This window comes from Phoxinus phoxinus, assembly GCF_949152265.1.
Source record: "Phoxinus phoxinus genome assembly, chromosome: 6".
In the NCBI taxonomy this organism is placed as follows: Eukaryota; Metazoa; Chordata; class Actinopteri; order Cypriniformes; family Leuciscidae; genus Phoxinus; species Phoxinus phoxinus.
In genome coordinates, this window is record NC_136881.1 from 11,087,837 (window position 1) to 11,110,664 (window position 22,828).

General features: G+C 41.0%; 1 protein-coding gene across 1 annotated transcript; it reads left to right on the forward strand.

Annotated features, from left to right (window-relative positions):
- Window positions 1–15,336: 15,336 nt before the first annotated feature.
- On the forward strand, window positions 15,337–19,414 carry LOC307000725 (uncharacterized protein). The gene is made up of 6 exons (XM_079616512.1): window positions 15,337–15,358; window positions 15,487–15,877; window positions 16,023–16,190; window positions 16,354–16,400; window positions 16,816–16,926; window positions 18,874–19,414. The coding sequence occupies exons 2-6, from the start codon at window positions 15,802–15,804 to the stop codon at window positions 18,877–18,879; spliced, it is 408 nt and encodes a 135-aa protein (XP_079472638.1). The 5' UTR covers window positions 15,337–15,358; window positions 15,487–15,801; the 3' UTR covers window positions 18,880–19,414.
- Window positions 19,415–22,828: the final 3,414 nt, after the last annotated feature.

Sequence of the window (22,828 nt, forward strand, 5' to 3'; positions counted from 1 at the left end):
TACGTCAAAAAATAAAAATGAAGAAAAAAGGAGTTCAGACTTCAGACTTTAGTGCTTATTCTGAGGTCAGAACCAAAAAACATAAAGTACAGTTTTAAAAATAAATGTTCTTCGGTAGTAACTGCACTATTTGTATGGTTTTCAAAATAATTAGAAAATAAAATATTGGCAACACTTTACAGTAAGGTCTCATTTGTTAACATTAGTTAATAACGAACATTAATAACGAGCAATACATTTGTACAGAATTTACTTACATTTAATGTTAGTAAATATTTTTTTTTAACATTCATGTTAGTTCACAGTGCATTAACGCATAATGTTAACAGATTTAACTTTTGACCATGAAAATGTTTTAGTAAATGTTGAGATTAACATAGAACATGTAGAAGTATGTTCATGTTAATTAATGTCATTAACTAATGAAACCTTATTGTAAAGTGTTGACAAACTTTCTCCTTTGGCATTTGGCTTTTTTTCCATTTCCAAAATATGAAACCTTTACTTTTATATGAATATTAATTGAAGTTGTGTATGATGTACGCTATGACTTATATATTTATATTCCAGTCAAAAGAACATCACATTTAATGGATTCTTAGAATGTGTTCATGGCTAAAGAAAAACAAACAAAACAAAATAAAAGAAGAAAAGAAAAGTTGATTACATCATAATACAATTTTATTTTTATTTTTGAAAATACAGCTTTCATCTTATTCAATGTATGTAATAAAGACAAATATTCATGTTACAGTGTAAATTAATTGTGGTGTAACTAACAGCATTTATTCAATATTTATTTCGGTTGTGGAATAGCCTGTGATTAGACATGGTTAATTATAGTAGAATAATTATATAACATAGCATTGACACTATATGCATACAGTAGTAGCCTAGCTAATATTTTAAACTGAGACTATTCAGAGATTATTCAGCTCACCTCAGAATTGTATTCACCTCAGAAATGATTACATAGTTTATTATTACTACTACATTATTACTAAATATTAGTTTCATTCATATTTATGCAATATAAATATATATGCTGATATGTAAATTTGCTGACGTATGCGGTAGTGCATGTGAAAAAGTGAGTACAAACCACAAATGTTTCCATTTGTGCATGCAACAAATTGAACATCAAAAAAGTGTTTGTGGTCAACCTAGGGAACATGCATGCTCGACATATATGAAGGTAAGGGTACAAACTGTGGTTTGACAAAAACTGAAATAAGCATAGGCCTATTGGAAAAGGGACTGCAAGGTGCTTAATGTAGCCTAAAGGTGGCTTCTATTAACACTGTCACGAGTCGAGCTGTGTGGCGAAAACAAGTTGAGTAACACATGCCAATGTATAGCCTACTCTTATTACTGAGCCAAATAATCCGGTTCGGTTCCCTAAAAAGAGCCGGAATTCCCAACCAGGGTGATGGAAACAGCTCATAATCTTCAGTGTCTCTCTCGTATTCTCCAGCATCTCATTTGGTCCCTCTCCATATTTACCTTCTCCACTTACCTCTCCCCACTCCTGGAATCCACTGATCTCGATTCAGGGAAGTGTGTGCTTTTTATTCTTGTTATCCACCAGTGCAATAAATACCTGTCCGATTCACTAAATACTCAACCAGGAAAATAGACACAAACAATGGACAACTGGCAACCCTCAATTCCAGTTAGTTTTATTACTCTGCAATGCATCACACCGTGTCCTAACCAGACACGATGCCATAAAATCCAGCGACGAATAATTTGTCTGTCCACACTAGACGCGACTGCGAGATGGGTAGAAATCAATCAAAACCCACAGCCAATCAGAACAGCGTGTGGGCGGAGTCTCGTGGCGAGTGCACAGCACCAGAGAGTAATCTTGACAGCACTCGCAAGAAAATGGATAAGTAGGTACATAATCAAATTCACAAATATTACACCATTTAAACATTATTCAAATACATACTGAGTTACTAAAACATCCTTTGTCAAATAATACAATTGTTTCTTCACAGTTTGAACGTTCTTGTTTCCATTTGTTTAATTTCAAGATGAGGTGAATAGAGAGTTTTCACCATAGACAGTATAAGATGGACACAGCGACCCCATAGACTTCAACGGAGAAAAGTGAAGCCCATTTGAAGCACTCACTTCCTGATCGCCAGGCGTACTGCGCAGGCTCAAACTGAGCTTGGTGACGTGAGCAACGTGTCTAAACAGTTGTCAGTCTTCTAGTAGCTGTGCCGAGAGAAATCTGAATCATTCCTATTCTAATCTCTCAGAGACGGAGAGCGTGAGCATTAGCTGTCCATGAGCTAGCAGCAGGAGCAACTTTATGACTCTCTGTGGGCTTCTCCCTTCACTTTATCGGACTTTATGCCTCCACGTCCCCCCGATTGCTTGCGAGCTTCTCCGCCGGTCTATACGGTAATTTCTCTACAGTGCGACAGAGAGTCGCGTGGGTTATGACGCAATCGTTAGCCTATTTTTACAAAAACGGCTTCTACGGGGCCATATCGTAAGGTACAAGGTAATGGAGCCTTTTATACATTGTCATGTTTCTTTAGAAATAAATAATGGACAAATGGAGTCTTTGGACGCCTCAGATGTAAAGTTATTCGCTGTCAAAGTGACGCAAAAATGAATGGGAGTCAATGGAATGCTAACAGCAGGTGAAGTTCTGCTACAATGGCGGCGCCCGGGGAGGCTTCAGTTTCCGGCGGATGGATTACCCCCTTGGTTTTCACCGACGTCACGTTCTGGGCGGTGACCCAGATGCGTGGCCATTAAAGAGGCACTTGGATGTAAACAACAGCAAGGATTGCATTGTTTATGTACTAACATATTGTTACACTAATAAACCACGGAAAAAACACGTGGAAGCTGCGAAATCATATAGAGAAGGACTTAGTAAGCAGGAAAGAGCGCAAACTTTTGACAAACTAAAGTTAATATGTGTATAAAATATAAAGTTAATTATTCCTTCTATTTCTTATCCCGACATAGGCTACATTCAGATTGTAATTCCAAAAAAGCACATGAAATCTGTTATAGGGAACATGCTGAAAGTCGCTGCCGAAACAAGGCTGTCTTGTTGCAAAGTGCCGGACGAGCAGAAAATTATTATTTTTTAAACCTATTTTGAAACCGACGCAGACAAGAGCGCGGAAAAAATCTGTAACGTTACATAACAGCCTCCTAGTTCTGCCGCAGGCTCAAGACGCAGTAGTCCAGAGCGGCGGCTAGACATTTTCATGTTATAAAATTTAAATAAGACAACATCTCTATTGCAAATGCAAACCCATCCATCAACGCAATGTCATTGCCATATTGCCAAAGAGCTGCATGGACACACAAATTTGGATCTTAACAGTTGAGATATACAGTGTGGACATCATTTTAGATCAGATTCCAATTGGATACAAAGATAATCGAATTTGGACTGACAGTGTGTGAATGTAGCCATAGTTAACCTCGTCAACATTTTAGCCATAGTCAACGCTATTTACACATGTGTCTGATGCTGTACCTCTCTCAACCACAAACGGCTTCTTTCATCTGTTTATTGCACTCTTCTCTTTAACTTTTGACCGTCTATAGAACTCAAAATGTTTTATCCCAGTGCGACCGATTAGTACAGACCAACACTCGACCATTTTTCAGCAGCAATAATCAGCCAAATTTCCGAGTCCGTTCAGTTCAGTGGCATTGTTTACGTTCAGTGGCTCCAAAATGTCCGACTTCCGGATTGATGACGTGAAGTGAAAACCCTCTATTATCCATTGTTGCTTTTACAGCTACAAAGCAGGAGCACTAAATGATATTCAAAGTCACATTACACGCTTTTAACATTAAAGGTTGTATCAGCGATTTAAGGCCCAAAAATAAATTATCACATTCATCTAATCCTTCCCTACGATCCGCAGCTGCCCGCCCCATAAGCAGGCCGTCAAAAAAACGCGTCTCTGTAGGCAGCCTAGGCTCTGAGATCTGCACACAAAAACAATTGGTTTTACCAACCACTCAAAACCAAAATAAATAGTGTTCAACCAATCACCGACAGGGGCTGGGTGTTGTGAGGGCTGAGTGCATTAGATGGCACTTTAGGCACTTTAGGCTCGCATCGTGACCGAGTCCCACACCACTCCCAGGAACGTGGTTCTCTGGGCTGGTGCCAACGCGCTTTTTTCGTGTTGAGTCTCTACCCCAGGCTCTGGATGTGGGCAAGGATGATATCTCGATGCCGAACTGCCAGCTCTTGTGACTGGGCCATAATAAGCCAGTCGTCGATATAGTTTAGTACCCTGATACCCTAAAGCCTCAGCGGAGCTAGAGCTGCATCCATGCATTTGGTAAACGTGCAAGGGGAGAGAGCTAGGCCGAACAGAAGAACCCAATATTGGAACGCTTCGCCCTCGAAAGCAAACCTCAGGAACTTCCTGTGAGATGGAAGGATGGATATGTGGAAGTATGCGTCCCTTAGATCTATCGTGACAAACCAATCCTCAGATTTGATCTGACTCATGATGACGGGAATAGTGAGCATCTTGAACCTGAATTATTATAACCTTTATTTTACCAGGAAGAAAACTCACTGAGATTAAAATCTCTTTTTCGGGAGTGTCCTGGCCAAGATAGGCAGCTAAGTTTACATAGACAATTTACAAAAATTTACAACACACAAACAAATCTCATTACATAAATAAAAATAAAAATATATATATATAAAATGCATCTGGTTACAAACATTTACACACAACCAATTTACTCTGATGATTATCCAATAAATATTTAAATTGACCACAAGATACTAAATCTTTTAACTTCATCTCAGTCTGGAGAAGATTCCAATCCGATGCTGCGGCATATTTAAAAGAGGTTTTACCCATCTCGGTTCTAGCAAAAGGCACACACAAATTGTAGGTCGATTTAGAACGTAATGAGTAATTTCCAGATGACTTCTGATTAATAAGACAACAAAGATAAGGGGGTAGATAACCCAATATAGCTTTGTAAATCAATTGGTACCAGTGCTTTTTTCTTCTAATACTCAACGACGACCAACCAACCATTTTATATAGGTCACAATGGTGTGTCGAAAATCTGCAGTCAGTTATAAATCTCAAAGCACCATGGTACAAAGCATCCAGAGAGACAAGAAGGTAAGAGGGAGCATGCTGATATACTACATCCCCATAGTCGAGAACTGGTAAAAAGGTAGCAGACACTAGTTTCTTTCTCACATTAAATGAAAAACATGATTTGTTTCTAAAATAAAATCCTAATTTTTTCTTAAGTTTTTCCCTCAGATATTTAATATGTGACCCAAAGCGTAATGTGTTATCGATAATGATACCAAGGTATTTGTACTCCGATACTGATGTAATCAGATTACCCTGAAAAGTCAAAAGAGAGATTGAATTCTCAGTAGAAATTTTAGAGTTTGAAAATAACATACATTTAGTTTTTTTCTCATTTAGGACCAGCTTCAATGCACAAAACCTATTTTGGATTTTATCGAAAGCAGACTGTAAGAGAGCCACAGATTGTTGCTTAGAAGAATCAGAACAATATATAATTGTATCATCTGCATAAAAGTGAAACCTTGTATTATCAATATTAAAATCCAGACAATTTATGTATATGCTAAATAATAACGGTCCTAGCACAGATCCTTGAGGGACTCCCTTAACGACCTCCAAAGGATCTGACTGAAAACCTTCCGCCTGAACACGTTGGGTTCTTCCCTTTAAATAAGAACTAAACCATAAAATAACAGTTTCCGATAATCCTACTGATCGAAGTCTCTTTAGTAACACATCATAATCCACAGTGTCAAAGGCCTTTGATAAGTCAATAAAAAGACATGCACAGTGTTTCTTATCATCTAAGGACTCCACTATATCATTTAAGACTTTTAAAACAGCTGTACACGTACTGTAGCCTTTACGAAATCCGGATTGGTTAGTGGACAAAATATTATGAGTATTTAAATACTGTGTCAATTGCTCACTTACTAATTTTTCCAACATTTTCGAGATAATGCAAAGTTTAGATATAGGTCTATAATTGTCCATTAGAGAAGGATCACCTCCTTTGGATAGAGGAACAACGAATGCTGACTTCCAGATCCGTGGAATTTTGTTTGTTGATAAAGAAAGGTTAAACAAATACGTCAGTGAGGGAGAAATAAAATCAGCCGCAAGTTTTAGAAACAACGGGGCAATATGATCAGGACCTGGCGATTTATTCACATCTAGTTCTTTTAAAGCAGAACAGACATCGGAGCAAATAATTTGTTTAAAAACAAATTCACTTTGCCATAGATTACGCTCTGCTTCAAGGAAATCTAAGTTTGAATTTATATAATTATTTGATTCAAATAAAGACCCCGATGCGATAAAATTTGTATTAAAACTATTAAGCATTTGTTTTTTATCTACGATTTTAATGGAGTCTTTAATTATACTAGAAGGAAGGTTTGTAGTTTTACTACCAGTTAAGTACTTAATATTCCTCCAAAACTTCTCCTCAGAGACCGATTTAAATGCCTTAGATCTAAAATTGGCGCAACCCTCCATCCTTTTTGAAGTAGCGGCTGTAGAACCCGGACTCCCTGTCCGGCGGAGGAACACGCTCCATGGCCTCCTTGCACTTGGTCGACTGCAGTCCACACCAACCCGTTGAATTTCGGTGGACGGAAAAGACAGAGAAGTGACATTGGGGAAGGCTGAAACACACGACGCACTGCTGTGCGCGTCAAGATATCTCAATGAACACAGCCAGCACCCTCAGGAGCTGACTGTGCATGCCTCGCACCCACACAGAATCTTTATTGCAAAGGAGACCCGTAATCTACGCGATGCCTCGGCAAACGCGAGATTCGAGCCACTATAGATTCTGTATTGCAATGAAGACCTTTAATCTATGAGCTGCCTCGGCAATGCGAGATCGCCCGCCACACAGAATCTTTATTGCAGAGTAGACCCGTAATCTACGCACTGCCTCGGCAAACGCAAGATCCGAGCCACTAGATTCCATATTGCAATCCAGACCTTTATTTGGGACAATTATTATGGGACAAAAAAACACCAAATAGGACAGACAGTTTGATACAGAGCGCTTGCTGAAGAGCAAAAAGCTAACTCTGTTGTTGTAACGGTCACCAGCTGGAGTGCCCTTGAGAGCCACCAGAGGGCACTCCACATAAGACTATCACTCACAACTACATCTCCCTTACTCACTGCCCGGACTCATCACTTGTCACTGATCACAATCACCTGTACCTCATTCACTGATTGCATTCACCTGTGTCTCATCATCCTGTTAGTCTGTCTATTTATACCTTGTTCATTCATTCACTCACTGCGAAGTCTTGTTTTAGTGTCACACTGCATTTCTGGGCATTCTCCTGGTTTTCTTGTCTTTTGGTTTTTGGATATCTTGCCCTGTTCCCTGGTTTACTCTCTTGCCTCTGGTCCCTGGATTACTCTCTTGCCTCTGGTCCCTGCCTGTTTTGTTTGTTTGTTTGTACGGACTGCCTTCCTGTGTTTGACCCTGCCTGTTCTTTGGATTACCCCTTAATAAAGCTGCGTTTGGATTCTCCACCTTTGTGTCTCGGAGCAGTTCATGACAGAAGACTTCGCCACAAAATGGATCCAGCAGTTGTTAGTAACCCGGCCCTGAGGAAGTTCCTTTCTTCGGTGTTCCAAGATGGCCAGTCTATTGAGAGGTATGCGAGGGACTTTTTGTCTTGCTGTCATCTGGGAACGTTAAATGACACCCAGCTCATGGACCTGTTTTTGAGCGGGCTGGATGATGACGTTGCTCAATTTATGCCGGAGGACTATACCGGCTGGACCCTAGAAGGGTATGTCGACCTGGCCCTCTCCTTGAGCGGTACGGCATTTATTGTGGGCTTGGCTGATGAAACACCCTGCAAGCTCACAGTACTCGCAGAGCCCTCACCGCTGGCCGCGTCCAGTCCAGGGTCTTCACAACTCCACGTCCAGTCTGCCCAGCCAGAGTCAGTTCACGTCTCGCCTGAGAATCGTCATGTCTTTCAAACCATCAAGCCAGCCATTGGATCGGTCTATGGACGTACAGGACCGGTTTCCAGTGTGGCCGATCCCCCGCTTATGTCTGCACGTGCTGCCAAGAGGGCTATTGTTCTAGGGTTTCGTCCTGCCGAGCATACGCTTCACGTCAGTCCTGCCGAGCCAGAGCCAGAGCTTCACGTCAGTCCTGCCGAGCCAGAGCCAGAGCTTCATGTCAGTCCTGCCGAGCCAGAGCCAGAGCTTCACGTCAGTCCTGCCGAGCCAGAGCCAGAGCTTCACGTCAGTCATGCCGAGCCAGAGCCAGAGCTTCACGTCAGTCCTGCCGAGCCAGAGGCCGTTCAAGAGTCTCGTCCCACCAAGACTGCCCTTACGTCTTGGTCTCCGGACAAGATGGCCGCCGTCGAGCCTTTGTCTCCGGACAAGATGGCCGCCGCCACGTCACCTGAGCCTTTGGATCAGATGGCCGCCACCTCCGAGCCAGTGTCTCTGGACAAAATGGCCGCCGCCACTTCGCCTGAGCCCTTGAACCAGATGGCCGCCACCGAGCCAGTGTCTCCGGACAAGATGGCTGCCGCCACGTTGCCTGAGCCCTCGGACCTGAGGGTCGTCGCCACATTTCCTGTTCCTGAGACTGAGCTTCACGTCACGTCAGCCGATCCAGAGTCTCGTCCCGCCAAAACTGAATCTGTGCTTGAGCCTGAACCTGAATCTGTTCCTCTTCCTCTTTCTGAGCCGGTGTCTGCGGACAAGATGGCCGACTTCACGCCGGTGTCTTCGGACAAGAGGGCCGACTCCACGCCTGTGTCTTCGGACAAGATGGCCACCGCATCCCCGGAGGCCGTTCCTGAGCCGGTGTCTGTTGCTGTTCCTGAGCCGGTGTCTGTTGCTGTTCCTGAGCCGGTGTCTGTTGCTGTTCCTGAGCCGGTGTCTGTTGCTGTTCCTGAGCCGGTGTCTGTTGCTGTTCCTGAGCCGGTGTCTGTGTCTGTTCCTGAGCCGGTGTCTGTTCCTGTTCCGTGGTCTCCCGAGGGGTCGTCTCCGCCGTGGCCGCCCGAGGGGTCTTCACCGCCGTGGCCGCCCGAGGGGTCTTCACCGCCGTGGCCGCCCGAGGGGTCTTCACCGCCGTGGCCGCCCGAGGGGTCTTCACCGCCGTGGCCGCCCGAGGGGTCTTCACCGCCGTGGCCGCCCGAGGGGTCTTCACCGCCGTGGCCGCCCGAAGGTCCTACTGCTCCGCCGTGGTCACGCCCACAGCCTGCTCCGCCGTGGTCACGCCCACAGCCTGCTCCGCCCCGGCAGCCTGCTTCTCCAGGTCCTCTTCCGCTCCACGGGCCTGGCCCTCCATCCCGCCCCCGGGTCCGCCTCCGCTCCACCTCCCTCCTGGACAGTTTTTGGAGCGTCTGGAATCCGCTCCTTAAAGGGGGGGCTATGTAACGGTCACCAGCTGGAGTGCCCTTGAGAGCCACCAGAGGGCACTCCACATAAGACTATCACTCACAACTACATCCCCCATACTCACTGCCCGGACTCATCACTTGTCACTGATCACAATCACCTGTACCTCATTCACTGATTGCATTCACCTGTGTCTCATCATCCTGTTAGTCTGTCTATTTATACCTTGTTCATTCATTCACTCACTGCGAAGTCTTGTTTTAGTGTCACACTGCATTTCTGGGCATTCTCCTGGTTTTCTTGTCTTTTGGTTTTTGGATATCTTGCCCTGTTCCCTGGTTTACTCTCTTGCCTCTGGTCCCTGCCTGTTTTGTTTGTTTGTTTGTACGGACTGCCTTCCTGTGTTTGACCCTGCCTGTTCTTTGGATTACCCCTTAATAAAGCTGCGTTTGGATTCTCCACCTTTGTGTCTCGGAGCAGTTCATGACAGTTGTGTGCCGGTGTCCCATTGTAGCTTCCGTGTATGCCGGCCCATCACGTTACGTCATGACGCAGCACCAATCAGGATTGGATTAGTTTCATTCATACTTCAGATGCGTTATGCTAAGGTCGTTCCCCAAAGTGTCTTAGTCGCCGCAGTTCGAGTTCCCTCGAAAGGGAACATTCCCTAGTGCATGTTAGTGCAAATTTGTGCAAGATGGCCTCAGGCAAACACATGCACTTTAACCAACACAAAAAAACCTAACAAAGGCAAATGGGAACATTTGTGTTTTGTGACCAGTGATCTACTGAGAGATTAGATCTGAGAGTTTGATGACGTGTAAAAACAACAAAAACAAAAGTGAGGTGGCTGTAAGTGTTCTAAATGAAGTTTTTGGGTTTCCTGTTTTGACATAGATGTTGTTGCCACATAGCTTTTTTTTACCCACTTCAATAAAACAAAGAAATACATTAAATTTAACATATTCCTCCAGTTCAAAGGACTTTTATCACAATCATGAATTTACTGACTGCATGTGAACTGTGTTTAATTTCTGATATTAATCATATATTAGTTACATTTTTTCATTACTGAAGCCTTTCTGCATATCTGTTCAATGATAAAAAGGTTTAAGATTTGCCTGATCGCAAAGCCAAATTAGAGCAAAAAAAAGTTTGTAACGTAATCGATTATTGGTTAAAATAGCTTTTACTCTTTGTACGTTCACACAATAACCCACTTTAATGCCAACCCCTCATGACGTAAGGCTTTTTTTTAAAGCTAAAACTTTCCATGGGCGTGAACGAGTTAGATGAGAGCTGACGTCTGTTAGACCCTCACCAGAGTCAGTTATTCATAGACACTCACTGAGATGGAGAGGTCAAGACTCATCGCGCTCATGTGTAAGAAATATTATACTTTCTTCTTAAGCTATTTTTGAGTTTTTGAATGAAAATGTCAATATTACTGTGAACATGTTTGTATGATAGTATAATTTAAAGTGCTTTAGTTATTTTGTGCGTTTACAGATGTTTTACTTATCAGTCAGAACAGAATCTATGGAGCAGAAGTGGAGATGAAAGTCAGACCAGGAGACAACATCACTCTCTACTGTGATCGAAATATTACACCATTTAAACATTATTCAAATACATACTGAGTTACTAAAACATTCTTTGTCAAATAATACAATTGTTTCTTCACAGTTTGAACATTCTTGTTTCCATTTGTTTAATTTCAAGATATGAGGTGAATAGAGGGTTTTCACCATAGACAGTATAAGATGGCCACAGCGACCCCATAGACTTCAACGGAGAAAAGTGAAGCCCATTTGAAGCACTCACTTCCTGATCGCCAGGCGTACTGCGCAGGCTCAAACTGAGCTTGGTGACGTGAGCAACGTGTCTAAACAGTTGTCAGTCTTCTAGTAGCTGTGCCGAGAGAAATCTGAATCATTCCTATTCGAATCTCTCAGAGACGGAGAGCGTGAGCATTACTGTAGCTGTCCATGAGCTAGCAGCAGGAGCAACTTTATGACTCTCTGTGGGCTTCTCCCTTCACTTTATCGGACTTTATGCCTCCACGTCCCCCCGATTGCTTGCGAGCTTCTCCGCCGGTCTATACGGTAATTTCTCTACAGTGCGACAGAGAGTCGCGTGGGTTATGACGCAATCGTTAGCCTATTTTTACAAAAACGGCTTCAATGGGGCCATAACGTAAGATACAAGGTAATGGAGCCTTTTATACATTGTCATGTTTCTTTAGAAATAAATAATGGACAAATGGAGTCTTTGGACGCCTCAGATGTAAAGTTATTCGCTGTCAAAGTGACGCAAAAATGAATGGGAGTCAATGGAATGCTAACAGCAGGTGAAGTTCTGCTACAATGGCGGCGCCCGGGGAGGCTTCAGTTTCCGGCGGATGGATTACCCCCTTGGTTTTCACCGACGTCACGTTCTGGGCGGTGACCCAGATGCGTGGCCATTAAAGAGGCACTCGGATGTAAACAACAGCAAGGATTGCATTGTTTATGTACTAACACATTGCTACACTAATAAACCACGGAAAAAACACGTGGAAGCTGCAAAATCATATAGAGAAGGACTTAGTAAGCAGGAAAGAGCGCAAAATTTTGAAACAAGAAACAAGGCTGTCTTGTTGCAAAGTGCCGGAAGAGCAGAAAAGTATTATTTTTTAAACCTATTTTGAAACCGACGCAGACAAGAGCGCGGAAAAAAATATGTAACGTTACATAACAGCCTCCTAGTTCTGCCGCAGGCTCAAGACGCAGTAGTCCAGAGCGGCGGCTAGACATTTTCATGTTATAAAATTTAAATAAGACAACATCTCTATTGCAAATGCAAACCCATCCATCAACGCAATGTCATTGCCATATTGCCAAAGAGCTGCATGGACACACAAATTTGGATCTTAACAGTTGAGATATACAGTGTGGACATCATAGGGGGTGGTGGTGGCACAATGGATAAGACACATGCCTTTGGTGTGAGAGACCCGGGTTCGAATCCACTGTGAGACACCAATGTGTCCCTGAGCAAGACACTTAACCCCTAGTTGCTCCAGAGGCGTGCGACCTCTGATATATAGCAATTGTAAGTCGCTTTGGATAAAAGCGTCAGCTAAATGAATAAATGTAAATATTAGATCAGATTCCAATTGAATACAAAGATAATCGAATTTGGACTGACAGTGTGTGAATGTAGCCATAGTTAACCTCGTCAACATTTTAGCCATAATCAACACTATTTACACATGTGTCTGATGCTGTACCTCTCTCAACCACAAACGGCTTCTTTCATCTGTTTATTGCACTCTTCTCTTTAACTTTTGACCGTCTATAGAACTCAAAATGTTTTATCCCAGTGCGACCGATTAGTACAGACCAACACTCAACCATTTTTCAGCAGCAATAATCAGCCAAATTTCCGAGTCCGTTCAGTTCAGTGGCATTGTTTACGTTCAGTGGCTCCAAAATGTCCGACTTCCGGATTGATGACGTGAAGTGAAAACCCTCTATTATCCATTGTTGCTTTTACAGCTACAAAGCAGGAGCACTAAATGATATTCAAAGTCACATTACACGCTTTTAACATTAAAGGTTGTATCAGCGATTTAAGGCCCAAAAATAAATGATCACATTCATCTAATCTTTCCTAACGATCCGCAGCTGCCCGCCCCATAAGCAGGCCGTCAAAAAAACGCGTCTCTGTAGGCAGCCTAGGCTCTGAGATCTGCACACAAAAACAATTGGTTTTACCAACCACTCAAAACCAAAATAAATAGTGTTCAACCAATCACCGACAGGGGCTGGGTGTTGTGAGGGCTGAGTGCACGAGCACGAGCTCTGTACAGGGCAGAGCAAATTAAGTCTTTCTTCATCCGCCACCATGTGAGGTGGAGGATGAAAAGCCTGCAGAACCGTAGGCCGTGCCACATTAGATGGCACTTTAGGCACTTTAGGCTCGCATCGTGACCGAGTCCCACACCACTCCCAGGAACGTGGTTCTCTGGGCTGGTGCCAACGCGCTTTTTTCGTGTTGAGTCTCTACCCCAGGCTCTGGATGTGGGCAAGGATGATATCTCGATGCCGAACTGCCAGCTCTTGTGACTGGGCCATAATATGCCAGTCGTCGATATAGTTTAGTACCCTGATACCCTAAAGCCTCAGCGGAGCTAGAGCTGCATCCATGCATTTGGTAAACGTGCAAGGGGAGAGAGCTAGGCCGAACAGAAGAACCCAATATTGGAACGCTTCGCCCCCGAAAGCAAACCTCAGGAACTTCCTGTGAGATGGAAGGATGGATATGTGGAAGTATGCGTCCCTTAGATCTATCGTGACAAACCAATCCTCAGATTTGATCTGACTCATGATGACGGGAATAGTGAGCATCTTGAACCTGAATCTCCTCAGAGACCGATTTAAATGCCTTAGATCTAAAATTGGCGCAACCCTCCATCCTTTTTGAAGTAGCGGCTGTAGAACCCGGACTCCCTGTCCGGCGGAGGAACACGCTCCATGGCCTCCTTGGACTTGGTCGACTGCAGTCCACACCAACCCGTTGAATTTCGGTGGGCAGAAAAGACAGAGAAGTGACATTGGGGAAGGCTGAAACACACGACGCACTGCTGTGCGCGTCAAGATATCTCAATGAACACAGCCAGCACCCTCAGGAGCTGACTGTGCATGCCTCGCACCCACACAGAATCTTTATTGCAAAGGAGAACTGTAATCTACGCGATGCCTCGGCAAACGCGAGATCCGAGCCACTATAGATTCTGTATTGCAATGAAGACCTTTAATCTATGAGCTGCCTCGGCAATGCGAGATCGCCCGCCACACAGAATCTTTATTGCAGAGTAGACCCGTAATCTACGCACTGCCTCGGCAAACGCAAGATCCGAGCCACTAGATTCCATATTGCAATCCAGACCTTTATTTGGGACAATTCTTATGGGACAAACAACACCAAATAGGACAGACAGTTTGATACAGAGCGCTTGCTGAAGAGCAAAAAGCTAACTCTGTTGTGTGCCGGCGTCCCATTGTAGCTTCCGTGTATGCCGGCCCCTTACGCTACGTCATGACGCAGCACCAATCAGGATTGGATTAGTTTCATTCATACTTCAGATGCGTTATGCCAAGGGCGTTCCCCAAAATGTTTTAGTCGCCGCAGTTCGAGTTCCCTCTAAAGGGAACATTCCCTTGTGCATGTTAGTGCAAATTTGTGCAAGATGGCCTTAGGCAAACACATGCACTTTAACCAACACAAAAAAACCTAACAAAGGCAAATGGAAACATTTGTGTTTTGTGACCAGTGATCTACTGAGAGATTAGATCTGAGAGTTTGATGACGTGTAATAACAACAAAAACCAAAGTGAGGTGGCTGTAAGTGTTCTAAATGAAGCTTGTGGGTTTCCTGTTTTGACATGTTTAGATGTTGTTGCCACATAGCTTTTTATTTTTACCCACTTCAATAAAACAAAGAAATACATTAAATTTAACATTAGTCCTCCAGTTCAAAAGACGAATCATGAATTTACTGACTGCATGTGAACTGTGTTTAATTTCTGATGCTAATCATATCTTAGTTACATTTTATCATTAAATACTGAAGCCTTTCTGCATATCTGTTCAATGATAAAAAGGTTTAAGATTTGCCTGATCGCAAAGCCAAATTAGAGCAAAAAAAAGTTTGTAACGTAATCGATTATTGGTTAAAATAGCTTTTACTCTTTGTACGTTCACACAATAACCCACTTTAATGACAACCCCTCATGACGTAAGGCTTTTTTTTTAAAGCTAAAACTTTCCATTGGCGTGAATGAGTTAGATGAGAGCTGACGTCTGTTAGACCCTCACCAGAGTCAGTTATTCATAGACACTCACTGAGATGGAGAGGTCAAGACTCATCGCGCTCATGTGTAAGAAATATTATACTTTCTTCTTAAGCTATTTTTGAGCATTTTTGAATGGAAATGTCAATATTACTGTGAACATGTTTGTATGATAGTATAATTTAAAGTGCTTTAGTTATTTTGTGCTTTTACAGATGTTTTACTTATCAGTCAGAACAGAATATATGGAGCAGAAGTGGAGATGAAAGTCAGACCAGGAGACAACATCACTCTCTACTGTGATCGCTCGGTAACTCATGGTTTCAGCTTTATATGGATAAGAAACTGCTCTCATGAAAATCAACCCTCTCTCATAATAGATTTAACGAAATGGGAGCTAAAGACATTTCAGCGTTACAGCTCTGTCCACAACCGCTCCAGTAATTCTCATGATCTACATATTACTAACATCAGTGTCTCTGATCTGGGACTGTATTACTGTGCAGAAATAGAGAATAAGATATATAAAGATGAAAAATGATGGCATCATCTCCTCATCTAAAGAGTACTATTATGGAAACCGAACAACTCGTCTCTCTTTTGCAGGTAAGAAAATATTTCTGCTAATTATTATTATATCATTGCTTGTGTAATTCTGGAAAACTTTACGTTTCTCTTTGAAGAAGCAAGTTTAACAGATCAGAAATATTTTTATCAGCACTATTGATGTTTTAATGTTTATTTTATATAGAGAAAGTGACGCCCTGTTCTGGACCCTTGAACATCACCTCCACACTTCCTCTATCAGACTGTGTTCTCTGCTGGACGCTGCTGTTCAGTGTGTGTCCGGTGTGTGTTCTCCTCTCCTTACTCCTGTCCTCCGTGTGTGTGTACGGCCTCTGTCAGAGGAAAACTACAGGTAATTGTTCACAGATTAATACTCTTCTTTTGCACCAGAGTTGTACTTTAATGTACAGATAAACAACTTTTGTCAATGACCAGAAACTGTGGATCAACAAAACTGCATTATTACTATTATTTATTTTTTTTAATGATGTTGTTATTTTAACAATCCATTTTAGATTCTGTTGATCAAAATGACAAGCTGAAAAGTAGAAATATTGTTGAGGTAAGATACTGGTACGGTAAGGTACACAAACAGACAGTCACCATGAAATCAAAATGGACAATTCTTATATTTTTGTACGATACATTTTTTATCCTTGAACATCATCATTTTTATTTATTTATGTACCCTTGTGATCTTTAATAAAAATATCTTCCTTTCCCTGTTGTAATGACATCTCATCTCTTCTTTGATCATTACTAGTGGATTACCATGATTTTCATTTTAGAATTGCTTATACATTATGCATTATTCACATAAATTATAAACATGTATATAGTAGTTCTTAGTAGTCCTCTGGGAGGTATTAAAAAATAGCAGTTACTGATTATCTAAGAATATCTCATTTGTCCTGTGTAGAGTTATTCGTATTATGTCTTGCATGTATTTTATTTAATTGTATTTATTTTTATTCCAGGAGAATGATGATAAAGAGGTGTGTTATGCATCTGTAGACGTGATAAACAGGAGACAAAACCCTCCCAAGAAAACAAGAGTGCCGAGTTCTGACTTCAGTACATATGCTCAGGTCAGAGAAGGAATGGATTAGAAAGTTGCAGGTGCCATGATCAGTGAAACATCATGTTCATGGTGTGTCTGTTGGTTGATTAAATCGTAGATAAAATATTTAGCAAAAAGTATTGAATTATCAAATAAATAACGTTTCCTTTAGTAAAAGTACTTCAGTATGTTTCTATACAGTATTTGTGGACACACAGTAATGACCTTCACAACAGGATGTAGAAGTGGGTTTCCTGTATGAAGAGATGTTTAGTTTAAGGTGTGTATATTTCTCTTAAATTGGATGACCAACATTTATCCGGCTAATTTTTACAATAAGCAGCATCAAATTTCCATGAAACACACTCCATGCTGAATGAGAGATCAGCATTCTGGGCCTGCTGAGCAGGATAGTGTGTTTGGATAACAGCTGGTGGCAGGCAAACAGGCGACATGTGAAGGGGGTTTGAAAACGTAATCCAAGTGTTAATCTAAAACTTTTAGTGTGTCTTACAATTGCAAAGTAAAATAGAATACCTACATGCATGCCCACTTTATTGCTCCTGTGTAGAAATATACATTTCTTGTTTATATTTGTTGTTTTCCTTCAGACTGGTGTATGGTAAGCCTGCCTTTTACTAATTTAATTATTTTAATTTAATTCTTTAGTACATTTAAAATGAAATTGAAAGAAGTTATTTGAAGTTTTTCTTTTGAACCGCCAGAGTTGTTCTTCAAAGGAGCTTCTGCCCTGTTCTTTTTTTTTTCTCAAGGAAGGGTCTTGCTATTCTCAGTTAAAAATATAATCATCTTAACCACAAATGTTTCCATTTAGTTTAGTGCTTGTGTGCATATGAGACAGAAGTTTGAAGACAGAGGTTGGTTTGTGAGTGTAAAAGTTCATGTGGTTAGTTTGTGGTGAAATTGGTTTGTTTGCAAGCAATGTCTGCAAAAGCTTGATTTACAGCGGCAGTCTTTCTTTAGACTCTCTGATGGATGAGGAAGTTTCACATTTACTACATCTCTCAGAATGAAGCACAGACTGCAGGTTTCAGCCTAGAGGTTAAGGCACTGAGAAGGACTTCACACATTCCAATCCCAAGATGAGAGAAAAACACTTTTATACCCACATTTAAGTCATTAAACTTCAGTGGACTATCTTACACAATTAATGGATTAAATGCACTTGCTGAAGTAAAAAAGGAACAAATTTGACATTAACTAACACTGGGTAGATCATCTGTTGTTGAACCCAAAGGACAGCTCTTCGTACATTTACATTAACATCTACATACTGTACATTTTTGTTACTGTATATAATGGATATGATTTAAATGTGTCTACTTTTCCATGTCTGAAAGAGACTCAATTGTGAGAGTTTTACAAGAGGCCTGAGGGGGCAGTGTCCAGTTGTAAAATTAGTAACACTTTATTTTGATGGTCCCTTTTGAACATTCTTTTGACTATAAGTACTTTGCAACTAACTCTCATTAGAGTTAGTCAAGTCACCTTCAGTTATATAGCGCTTTTAACAATAAATATTGTTTCAAAGCAGCTTTACAGTAATAACAGGAAATTAAAGTAAAATAGATTGTTTTGGCTTTACAGCGGCTCTAGAATAAAGTTATTGTCCAGCTAAAGTTTTGATTGATTCACTGGTTACACTTTATAAGAACTGCACGCTATTATAAAGTGCGTCTGTCAAAAATCGGTAAAGTTACCGATTCACTTCTGTTGCAAAGATCATTAGTTATTTACTTACATGGCTGCTTACATGACACCGTTCTAACAGAAAACCCTTAATGCTCTCCGGCCTGCTCATTTCCACAACAACAGTGCCTGGTGGCTCGAGAACGCGTGTAGTCTTTCTGACCTCACCAAATTACTTGTCTGGCCTTAAAAATTCATAATACAGAATTTTTTGTCACGTATCCATGTAAACTAGGATCATTTTGACAACATTTTATCTGTACAGAGGTAAAGGGAAGGAGGCCTTCACAGGGGAGAGACTACTTGACACTTCAGGACTGCGTAGTCGTCGTGTCTAGACGTATGTCCTTCATCAGATCCGGATACGGCTTGGATTGCGGTAAACCTTAGGATAAACAGAGAGACTAATATTAGCATAAATGGCATCAGGATTCATGGGAAGTGTTCCCGGTTCCCGGGTGTAATCGATTCAGCCTAACACTGAATTATAAAATTTGCTAATGTGTTATGTGCATGCCAGGTCAAAGAGATGTTTTTAGTCTAGTTTTAGTCTATTCTTTTTGAACATATAGACATGTCACTAGTAGACATGTTGGTGACACATTACTTATAGTCAACAGAATGTGTTAAAGGGACCATCAAAATAAAGTGATGTATAATATTTTTAAATGTCCAAAATATTCTCATTGTTCTTATTATTATCAACTGTCTAATGCTTGATTTCTCATATATATTGGCTTTATTTTTGTGCAGCACTTTGAACTGCATGTGTTTATGTGAAGGCAAATAAATAATACAAATATATGAGCGATGCCAATCCATCTTGTGATTTAATTAATTCAGTGTCTTTAGTTGCGTTGTAAGTGACCTAGGCTTCACTGTTTAAAGGTACACTATTTAACTTAGCAGTTAAAATATAAACTGCATGCATCTCGCAGAAGAATATTGTTTTGGTTGTGCTTCGGCTTTGTGTCTCTGTGCGGATGAATATGCTTCGAGGCACCGGGGGTATTTAAAAAAACTAGTTACGCAGCAAGTGCTGAGTAAGTACTTACAAATTGAAATCCATTACAAAAATTGTAGTTAGTAACATAATCCATTTACATTTGTCACGACCGGCTCAAAGCCGTGGCAAATGAAATGAAGGACATAGTGATTTGTTTGCAGAAATAAACATTTATTAAAATAAATAGAAAAATATATAAAACAAGAAAACATGGTCATCTGTAATGTCTGTCAGGTGCATGGATGTAAGTGTACATCAATCAACCACAGAAAACAAAATACTAAACCAAATAACAAAAGCAAGTTTAACCTAAGAACAAACCAGAGCCCAACTCAAACACAAAGTAACCTGGAGAAAGACCTCTTCTCAACACTAGCCAGCCTAAACTTCTGTAGAGGGATGAACAGGTGGACATCGTTCCCGTGATGAGTCTCCTAGACTCATCACACATTTCACATTTTAGGTTATAATATCTGACTACTTTAAGATTATTTTTGACCTAACTTGTTTATCACATTTTTGAACAGGATAATCTTGTGCCATATTGATATACAAATACAAAGAGAAAGAAACCCAGTAATCATACAAACCACAGTTCAACTGAGTAGACAGGATTCTATCCTAATCATATTTCTCCTGCACACTTTTTTATTTATTCATTAATTTATTTAGAAACATTAGAATAGTATTTTTTTTTTGTAAATAAGTTTGTGTACAATTAAAATGTTTTGTTATGGCATCACCAAAAATAAATAAATAAAAATAAAATAAAACGGAGAACCACTGGTTTAAGACTTAGGACTTACTATTTCTAAGACTAAGGAAATAGTATTGATAGATAAACAATAAGGAATGTATATTGCCTTGTCATATGTAATCAGATTGATTTTTAAGAAGGATCTTTCATAATTCAATGTATGGAGGACCAGTATAAATTCAGAACTGGACAGCTCCCCTTTAATAATAAAATACCTGTTGTTTTCATTCACCCATATGCGTATTTGACCCATAGGGACTGACAGTCTTTCTAACATTGCTCTCTCTTTTATAGTTAGCAGGTTGTGGAGCTAAAAGTGTGTGTGCTTTTATGTATTGTGTGTCTCCCCCTGTGAACCATGCTCAGACTCCAGTGTTGAACTGCACATGTGGATGTTTGATCTATATTTTTTCACTAGGAGCCCCAAAAATGTGTTTTCACACACACACACACACACACACACACACACACACACACACACACACACACACACACACACACACACACACACACACACACACACACACACACACACACACACACACACATGTTGGTGCAACTACATTATGAGGACTCTCCATAGGCGTAATGGTTTTTATACTGTACAAACTGTATATTCTATCTGCGACCATTTGTTTGCACATGCTTGCTTGCAAGTAGTACTGTAGCGAAGTATTATTAGTTTGGTACATTACACCACTGTTCACAGGCCTACACTAACTCTATCCCTCATTACACCACTGTTCATAGGTGTAATGATGTGGCGGACTCAGAGGGATCCATTTGCAGCTTTTTATTAGAATGGTCAACAGGCAGGGTCAAATAGCAGCAGACAGGACAACGGAGAGAACACAGGGCAGATCGGGGTCACAGGCAGAAGTCGAGGCAAGCGGCAAAAGGCTAGGTCCAATAAGCAATCCGGGTCAAGGCAGGCGGAGAACAATCAGAGGTCGGTATAAACAGTCCAAGGTCAGAAACAGAACAGCAGACAGAGAAAACCGCTTGGAATTGAAAGCCGGGGCAATGCAATACTTCGCCATGAACTTGAGAGTGAATGAGGTTTATATGGGTGAGTGTGGATGAGCTGCAGGTGTTTGTGTCACAGGTGAATGAGATGAGTGCTGATGAGTCCGGGCAGTGAGTATGGGAAATGTAGTTCGTGAGGAAGTGATCAGTCTATTGTGGAGCGCCCTCTGCTGGCTCTCGAGGGCACTCCAGCCGGTGATCGTTACAATAGGCCTACACTAACCCTAACCCTACCCATCACAGAAAGCTGAATTACATTTACATTACATTACATTTCCTATATTCTTGTTCGAGAAGATATTTCACCTGGAAATTGGAAGATGATCGCAACTTTTTGTTTCATGCCAACTTTAATGGTTGTTATAAAAAGCATCACACACTTTTGTGTATTGTGTAGTTGATTTGTAATATGATGCATTGACCTTCACATGTGTTACTGTTTCTGTTTTAGAATATAATGCAGCTGATTTCAGATCAATGGACAGCTTTTAGTGTCAGTATAACCACAGTATAGACAAGCTGAGCAAACTTCCTTGCAAATGTGTGCACTCTAACAAACACACAAAACCACAGAAAGGCTAATGGAAACATTTGTGCTCGGTGACCAGTGATCAAGTAAGAGGTGTGTGAAGTTTGAGTTTGACGACATGTCACAGCAGCAAATGTGAGGCGTATTGCTGTAAGTGGTCTGGATATAAGAGATGTGGTTTCCTGTTTTGACATGTTTACAAGTTGCTGGCTTGAACCAATACAACAGAGAACATTAAACAAAACTTGACCAATTGACAGCACAACATTTCTCATTATCTGCATGTCTGAATCAAAATGATTTAATGCTAAACATTTCTATCATATCTATAAGACAAACAAAAGTTTCACCCTATCTTCAGATCTGTTTGATGATTATTTCCATTTTTGTGAACCAATCAAAGCAAAAAATGTCTGTAGGGTAATCAATGATTGGTTAATATTGCTCTTACTCTTTGTACGTACACATGATAACCTAATTTAATGACAACCCCCTGTGACGAGAGACATTTTACAAAATATTTTCCATTGACGTGAACCAATCAGATAAGAGCTGCCGTCTGTAAGACCCTCATAGTGTCAGTCATTCACAGTCACTCACAGAGATGGAGAGGCCAAGACTTGCTTTCATCGTGTTTATGTGTAAGACATTTTTTTTTTGAAAGTTTTCAGCTGTTTGGAGAGTTTTTCAAATGTAAATGTCGATACTGTGAATATTTTTGTATGGTAGTACATTTCAAATTTACATTCTCAAAGTTATTTTGCACTTTTGCAGGTGTTTTGTTGTTCAGTCAGAACAGAATCTATGGAGCAGAAGTGGAGATGAAAGTCAGACCAGGAGACAACATCACTCTCTACTGTGATCGCTCTGTAACTCATGGTTTCAACTTTATATGGATAAGA